General features: G+C 41.1%; 1 protein-coding gene across 3 annotated transcripts; it reads left to right on the forward strand.

Moving 5' to 3' along the window:
• notum1b (notum, palmitoleoyl-protein carboxylesterase b) lies at nucleotides 1-8812 on the forward strand. 3 transcript variants are annotated; one of them, XM_085785627.1, is made up of 12 exons: nucleotides 262-515; nucleotides 546-775; nucleotides 2110-2162; nucleotides 2259-2354; nucleotides 2836-2896; nucleotides 3622-3680; nucleotides 4225-4327; nucleotides 4419-4610; nucleotides 5598-5695; nucleotides 5789-5936; nucleotides 6066-6113; nucleotides 7628-8798. In XM_085785627.1, exons 1-12 carry the CDS (start codon nucleotides 381-383, stop codon nucleotides 7968-7970), a joined length of 1566 nt encoding a protein of 521 aa, XP_085641753.1. In that variant the 5' UTR covers nucleotides 262-380; the 3' UTR covers nucleotides 7971-8798. The 3 variants fall into 3 exon arrangements, with proteins under 3 accessions (XP_085641712.1, XP_085641753.1, XP_085641761.1); XM_085785635.1 differs by having other exon boundaries at nucleotides 552-775; XM_085785586.1 differs by having other exon boundaries at nucleotides 1-775; nucleotides 7628-8812.

Genomic DNA, 8812 nt, shown 5'->3' on the forward strand with positions numbered 1-8812 from the left:
GAAGACCAGAACCCGGAGCCAGCAGGTCAGATACTTAGTCCGACGGCGGCTTTTTACGCGTGTAATGACGCATTTACTGGATGAACTACGCGCAGTGTTACAACTGAAATGACGAGGGATCTGCACGTGCATTTGGGCTGATTTTTATTTTTTTATTTTTTATTTTTTATAAAACAGCTGTCCATCTCTCGAGGCACCATGGAGATCTTCACCCTGCGCTTATTCAACACACATTGCACGAGCGGTGGTTTCCAAGAGGTGTCCGTGCGTTCCCAAAGAACATCCCAGCTTCCCGTCGACTCTTAGGACATGCTGTGTTTTATTCTAACCACTCGCGCACATTTGAGATAACGTTTTTTTTCCACAGTAAAGAAACAGAAATGAAGAGTCGCTGTGTAGCGAGAAGCTCGGCCGGCCTGTCCGCGGTGCGCTCCTGCCTGCTGCTCCTCTTCATCCATATGAGCGCATCGGTGGAGGCGAGGAGAGTGCGCGGAGGTCGGGCGCAGACTCGGAGGGTGCAGCAGCAGCATCAGCAGCATCAACAGCAGGAGCAGCAGCAGCAGCAGGCTCCGGTGTACAGGGAGCGGGTGGACGGACCGGAGAGCTTCCCTTTAGACTTTACAGCCGTGGAGGGAAACATGAACAACTTCATGGTGCAGATTAAGAACTTGGCGCAGTCGCTGTACCCGTGCTCTGCGCAGAAGCTGGACCAAGACATGAAGCTGCACTTTTTGAAGAATGTGTCTGTGACTTGCAATGACGGGTCACCTGCAGGGTAAGTTTTTTTTTTTTAAGGGTCCCTTAATTAACGTTTTCAGATCAACAATCATTATTATGTATTACTTAGGATTAGGAAACATTAATTAATGTAGCCTATAAGCAGTTAATTAATGTTTACTACTCAAAGTTACAAATACATTTAAAAGTTGTGTAATAATGTAATTAGTTATCATTATGTATGCATTACTCAGCAGTAATTAACACATTAGTTCTAACTAACGTTAATTAAGGGACCCTAATTGTAATTGTACTGGGCTTTTTTTTTTTGCCTCTTGACAGTTTGTCGCTGACCTAAAACATCAGCGTATCGTCGTTATCATTTTCTGCTCTTTTTGCACCAAATATCCAATTTGCGCTCAGCGCTCCTGTTCCAAAATGGATTAAAGGTCTAGACCAGACAGACGCAGCGCGGTGAGAGAGACCCTGCGCACTACTGAGGCCAACACGTTCATATCTGCAGTGATGTCTCTATTGAGAGTTATTGGGTCTACTGCCAAAATAAAAGTTAACTGATATAGACAAATTACGCAGTGATGTGACAGTTCATGAATTAGAGGAACAAGTTAAGTTCCTGTCTAAATATCCTTTATTGAACAGCTACAGTACAAGTCAAAGTAACTCCTTCAAAATAAAAGAGTTCTCCTCTATACACCTGCTTTTCCTTTGCATCACTGCAAATTCCCAGTTTATGCGTTGTAAAAGATGAGTGGAGCAGAGTCCTAAATGTTAACAATAATAATAATAATAATAATAATAATAATAATAATAATAATAATAATAATAATAATAATAATACATTTTATTTGTAAGGCACTTCTCATAAAGTAATCTCAAAGTGTTCAAAATGTTGTGCCAATGAGCCAGTCCAATGGAGCACAGTCTGCATTATGCATCAGTGTTATTTAAATTCTGAATAAAGAGATAACCATGAGTTTTTAAAATGAATCCAAGCAGAACTATCATTCATTTAAAACACCAATTGAATAAAACACTGACTGTGAAGAGGAGGAGGCTTTGCAGATCCCACCCAAGCTGTCAAACCAGTGTGTGTGTGTGTGTGTGAGAGAGCAAGAGAGAGGGTGTGTGTGTGTTCTGCCAACAGCGTGAGAGTTTCCTCTACTCATGTTTTCTTTTTTTTAAAAAGAAGCAATTAGAGCTCTGAATGCCTCTAAACAGGCTCCTGCAGAGAGTTTTAGAGGTAGGATCAGAGCCAGATCTTTCATGTCAGCATCAAAGGTAGCATCCCAAAGCTCGCGTTCACATGTGCATTATGTGTATGTGCATGACACGCAAACACATTTACTGGTGTGTTTTGGTGTTCTTGTGCAGGTACTACATCAAGGAGTCCAAGGGCAGCAAGAGGTGGCTGCTGTTCTTGGAAGGTGAGTGAGAAACCACAGACGATGGATGAGCTCAACACGGTGAAAGTCAGCTATAGGTAACCAACCTGTTAACAAGCTTGTGCGTGTGTTGTTCAGGTGGATGGTACTGTTTCAACAGGCAGACCTGTGACAGCAGGTACGAGACAATGAGGAGACTGATGAGCTCCACCAAGTGGCCACAAACCAGAACAGGTAACAAAGCAAAAAAAAAAAACATGCATGAAAAGTGTCTGCCATTTGTGCAGCTTTTAGTTTTTATGTCCTCACAGCCTCCACAGAGCTTTTGCTTTCATCTGCAGGGAAAAATCCTGCTCTGAATGAATGAGCTTCATTGGCTTGTTTGTGTTTCCTCTTTAGCTGAGTTTGCATTAATTTTTAAAAGTCAAACTCTGGTTCTTTTCCTTTAGCCATCAGGGAAGCCCTTGTTTGTTTATGACTCTCTGCCTGTGTGTGTACTTTACACCGGTGGCCAGTGCAGCAGCCGCAGAGCTCTTCAATGCCTGCATGTAATTGCTGACCAAAGCAGGGAAAGTTAATGACTTATTTACCACAGGGAAACACACACACATCAAGGTCTGTGAGTTCTAGCAAGTAGCCTGAAGCATTTTACCTTTAGATGATATCTGTGCCGAGAGTGAAATAAATGTGAGATCTCTCCTTCTGCATTTCACAGGAACAGGGATCCTGTCTCCTCAGCCGGAGGAAAACCCACACTGGTGGAACGCCAACATGGTGTAAGAGCTGATGTCTCTCCTCACTTCATAGTTAATACCCTTCTGTGTTTTTTTTCTTCTAATTTTGACAACTGTATGAATATATGGGTACATACACCTCTACATAAAAGTGTTTGGGTGATCATGTTATTTAATTTTTTCCTACATCCTGGTGCTTTTAATGATTATTTCCCATTAGTGAAGCTCAGATATAAACATCGTGATGTTCAGGGCCGTTGTATCGGGGAGAAAGGTGATAATAATTCTAGGGGCCCAGCGCCCAGTAGGGCCCACAAAAAACCTCAGTAGTCTAATCTTTGTATGACTGAATTATTCTGCATCCTGACTAATACTCATAGTGCTGCATCAAAATAAAGTTAATAAAATGTGATAATACGTATGTAGTCTAAGAAAAAAAGTGGAAAAGTCAGGGGGCAGGGGCCCACTTTAGTATTCTTTCAGGGGGCCCAGAATTCCTAGCAACGGCCCTGGTGATGTTCATTATGTATACAGCATGCAAAAGTTATGATATTGTTTATGCATTGAGAGGCTGCTAAGTACATATAAGACACAATAACACTACTGCATTTATTTTAGCCATTCATCATCCTATCATGTATAAAAAGGAGAAAATATCCTATTTGCATTGATACACTCTGGCATCCCACTGCAGCTTTCTCTCCTTGAACAACAACACTTGTAATGTTTATGTCGACTTAGTGCTGCTGTTTCTCTCTCTCCTGCAGCTTCATCCCATACTGCTCCAGCGACGTGTGGAGCGGAGCCACCCCGAAGACAGATCACAGTAAGATGCAATGAACGAGACCATTCACTGTGTGAACTTGTGGCTCTGAGAGTATATACACCATATAAAGAGATGATCCATGCAGTAGATAGTTAAAGGAAGAGTGACAGGGTAACTGGATGGAGCAGAAGACATCAGCTGTCACTTCTACTTTGTTGACTTGACTGACTTAATGAAATCCCTTCAAGTACTATGCTAAAAACTAATGAATTACATTATGCACATAAAGTACAAGTATTACAATACAGAAAAATAGAGGTTAGCACCACAAATTAATGATCTCATTGTCTCATCCCCTAAACTAAAACAAGATGAATCATTTCTTAGTTTAGCTTTAAACATAGAAGAAGCTGAGTGTAAATGAGTGTAATCACTCAGGTGCCATTTGGGTTTTGGATTAATGAGTTTATTTGCATGAATACTTCATCTGAACTGAACACACTTCCTTATGAGTTTCATAATAAAAAAGAATGATCTTTATGTTGTATTATTTTACAATGCGACTGTATGCTAATTTATACATGTGTAATATGTTTGCTGTCAGGTGACTATGCGTTCATGGGATCTCTGATCATTAAGGAGGTGGTGAACGAGCTGCTGACTAAAGGTCTGGACAACGCCAAGGTTCTCCTTCTTGCAGGAAGCAGGTCAGTATTGGACAAAATGTGTGTGTTTTACCACAGATAATGACTCAGTGTCATGTGGCTCCACTCTGACCCCCACTGCCTCTGTCTTTAGTGCGGGTGGTACGGGTGCTTTGCTGAACGTGGACAACGTTGCGGAGCAGCTGGCGTCACAGGGCTACACAGGGCTGCAGGTCAGAGGCCTGGCTGACTCTGGATGGTTCCTGGACAACAAACAGTACAAATTCACAGACTGCCTTGATACCATCAGCTGTGCCCCCACTGAGGCCATAAAGAGAGGCATCAGGTAAGGCCAAGATAGAGAGAGATAGAGAGAAGGGAACCTTTTATGCTAACATACATTTGTATGTATGCAAATTTTGTGAAATAGTGCTTACATAATTACATCTACAGTATGTATGCTAACATGTGCAATAACACTGGCACACACACGTCTGTGTGTGCAAATATGTGCAATTGGGCAGCGTGCAATATCCATTCAGCACCTTATAACTCTAGCACTTTACTGTAGCACTTAAAGGGATAGTTCACTCAAAATTCAAATTTCACTCATTATCTACTCACCCTCATGTCGACTAAGGAAGAGGAGCTTCCGCTGCAAACAAGCTTGAAATATAGACTTATTTAATTTTTTTCGGAACAATTTCGCATTTCAGGGCTTCAATACAAGACGGACATTACATACAAGCAGCATGGAGGTATTTGGATGTCTTTTTGTTACGAAGACAGTTGGTATCCATTTGCAACCATTATATGGACATGCACTGCTACGCCGAGACCCCCTGTAACTCAGAGAAGCCACGGAGGACTCTGAAACTTCTCCCAGCCCTTAGTCGACATGATAATAGTAGATAATGAGTGAAATTTGAATTTTGGGTGAACTATTCTTTTAAGCACTTTAGCACTCTAGCACTTTACCATTCAATGGTCACTTTATTCTCATTCTTGGTCTGTCGTAAGATTGTCTGTCTATGATGTACTGTACCTGTCACTTCTATTGTTATTGTACTTTTTTTTTTTAACCTTTTTACTGTTAGTATATCTCTGTATTATTAATTACAATGTTAAACATCAACCTGCCTAGGGAAAAAGGATGGAAATTAGCTGATGCTATAATCCTACATATTTACATGAAAGTGTCCATTGATATGTACTGTCCCCTGATTTTTTATAATCAAAATAAATACTCATTCATTCATTCATTCATGCACCGACCGAGGTGAGGCGGAAGGTTACAGACTTTATAAAGTGGTGACACTTGGCTGTTGTGCAGATACTGGGGCGGACAGGTGCCAGAGAGCTGCAGACAGGCCCACGTTGGAGAGGAGTGGAACTGTTTCTTTGGATATAAAGTCTACCCCACGTTAAAAAGTGAGTGGCCAAACATTCTCTAAACGCGCTTCATGCACAGGCTGCTGCGTGTGAGTCAAAGTCTGACCTGCTGGATGTCCTCTCTCCTGCCAGGCCCAGTGTTCGTGGTGCAGTGGCTGTTTGATGAGGCCCAGCTCACGGTCGACAACATCCACCTGACGGGACAGCCCGTCCACGAGGGCCAGTGGAGGTACATACAGAACCTGGGGCAGGAGCTGAGGGCCACGCTTCGTGACGTACCGTAAGACTCACAATCACACGCACACACACACACACACACACACACACACACACACACACACACATGCATGCACAAGATAAAACAAAAAGCTGTATAATTGACTGAATGATTCTCTGGTTTGAATGGCAGGGCCCTGTTTGCTCCGGCCTGCTTGTCTCATGAGCTCATCACCAGAACGTAAGTGAATTAACTTAATAATTAAGGGGAGACACTACAGGTGAATAGGGGGAAAAGATTATTGATATCACCATGAAATTTATATTTTAAAATTATATTTTTTGTATTACAAGTTTTGTAAAATTTTATGTTTAAATATGTAAATGAGGCAATATCTGATGAAATATGCGCTAATTTGCATACATTTCCAGAACCGAAATCTGAACAATGGATAAAGCCATTTAAAATTCTTGTTTTATTTTGTTGACATATTAGAGTCAAAAGTTTTTACAGAGGGGATTTTGGATATCTCTTTTTATTACTTTGTAAATGAGAAAATACTGTCACCAGCCCTAAAAAATCTAATTTCACCCTGTTTTTAGGAACAAAATGTTGTATAAATCAGGCTTTGAATGATATATCAACAATCCCCTCTGTAAAAACCTTCAGAATATAGACAGGAATAAAACTGGAAGGTTTGGTGTCAGTAAGTGCTGCTGAAGTGGAGATTTCTAGCTCAGAGTCTGAGGAAAAACTCATTTTGAGAAAACAGCCTTTAAAGACTTGTACTGTAAAATTCCATAGATTGTTAATGTAAATCATACTTTTACGACTGGTTGCAGATACAGAGGAAACAACAATTTTTGGAGCCTAATTGTTCAGGAGAGAACTTTTCTGAGAGAATACATGAAAGAAGAATAGCCCAAAATCTCAAAATTGATCAGTGCATGAAAAAACAGTGTTTTTGCCCATAGTGTCTCGCCTTAACTTGTAGATCTTGACTTGGACTGTTTATAAAACACGTTATATGAACAGTCTGCTAAGGACTGTACACAGCATTTTAGCTGAAACTGAACAGGGAACTGGAATAAACAGATTTTCTGTTTGCCTAACAACTGAATTTACTGTATACTGTATGTTGTTTGGAAGTTTCTCAGTAGTTTGTGCACTGCTGATATAAATGTGCATTCTTTGTTTTACCTATTTTATTGATTTAAGTGTTTTCCAGAATTGCTTGTATTTTATATTCAGTACAATACTCACACTCAATGTCCTACTTTATAGAAGAATCTGTAAAAGAAATGTCCAAAAAATACTACTAGACCTAAACCAATAAATTATATAGGCCAAGATTTCAGCTTGTCACAATATACAGTTATTGGTCGCTATGTGGTGTAAATAACAAAAAAATATGGTAAGAGAAGACATGTTAAGGACCTTCTGTATTTTATAGACATTTATGAGCCTTTTATGCCTTTGCTGCAGAGAGTAAAGTCCCCAGCTTCTAGTATTTGCTTCAAAAGTCAACCAGATAGATCCCACAGTATGAACCATGTGAGCAAATTAAATGTTTCAGTTACAGGCCAACTAAACCGAAAATATAATTAGTTTTCAATCCTCTTGACAGTGCCCATGATAGTATACAGACACAAACACTGTTAACAGATAGTACAGGTCCTATGATCCGGCTCTGGAGGGGAAGAGCTGAAGCTGTTGCCCCTCACACCTTTGACTGTGTCCTACTGTCCCCGCAGTTACTGGATGGACATTCAGGTGAAAGGCACCTCCCTGCCCAGAGCCCTTCACTGTTGGGACCGCAGCCTCCAAGACAACCTCCACATCAACAGCAGCCACGGCAACCACAGCCACCAGAAGCACAAGAGCCCACCCATGAGGGGTTGCCCCGTACATCTGATCGACAGCTGCCCGTGGCCCCACTGTAACCCGTCCTGCCCCACTATTCGCGACCAGCTGACGGGACAGGAGATGAGCGTGATCCAGTTCCTGAAGCACATGGGCTTTGACGTGCAGAAGATGGCTCAGCAGCAGGGGATGGACCCCAGGAAGCTGCTGGGCATGCTCAACAACGGCAGCTGAGTCACAGTTTAGCCAGTAAGCCGTTCAGCACTGACGAACACAAATCAAAGACAACAGCAACATGGAAGCTGTCAGTGCCTCAAGACAACAAACACAACTAACTCTGAATCTGATGAAACTGAACTGACTGAAATACTCACAAGTGCCTGAAGCCTGTTAAAGATGTTACAGAGTGAAACACAACCGCACCACAACGTTTGAGCGGTTTAAACGCGACATCCAGTACAGGATCACATGTTCCCTGTTCTAACATGTAGACTGATGCACACGTATGCTATAATTGTGAGGTGCACAAAAGTACAATGAACTGGTCACAGTGTGTATATATACTTCTACATATATAGTGTAAATACATACTGTATAATGTGTATATGCAGTTGAGACTGTCATGGTGGTATAGTCTAAAATAGTCGAGTCAGAGTTGTGATGGAGAAGCGCTGGACTGAAAACAGCTCCTGGTTTGTCTTGTGGGGATTTGGTGCTCTCTTGTGTCAACTCTAAATATCACATTCAGAAATCCATCTGCGGTGCTGCTGTTTCTACCCTCCACCAAATATGCTGCTTTTTCTCATTTTGGAAAAATAATTTAATGGGTAATATTTACTAATAAAGGTACAAAGATTAAGATTGTTACTTTATTATCGTTCTTCAGGCAATTTAAAAGTGCTTGTGTATTTATTTTTCTACTGAAGATATCTTTAATATGTCCTATACACGCATACAGTTAGTTGTGTCTCCATTTACTTTTGTTACTTGCATGTTTGTGAACTATTCCTGTATGCTAACAGTGCAAATCATGTTGTTTTTCAAGCTGTTGAATTTGTAACACATATTTTAAATAC

This window comes from Trachurus japonicus, chromosome 1 (assembly GCF_045865225.1).
Source record: "Trachurus japonicus isolate A0001 chromosome 1, Traja_1.0".
Classification (NCBI taxonomy): Eukaryota; Metazoa; Chordata; class Actinopteri; order Carangiformes; family Carangidae; genus Trachurus; species Trachurus japonicus.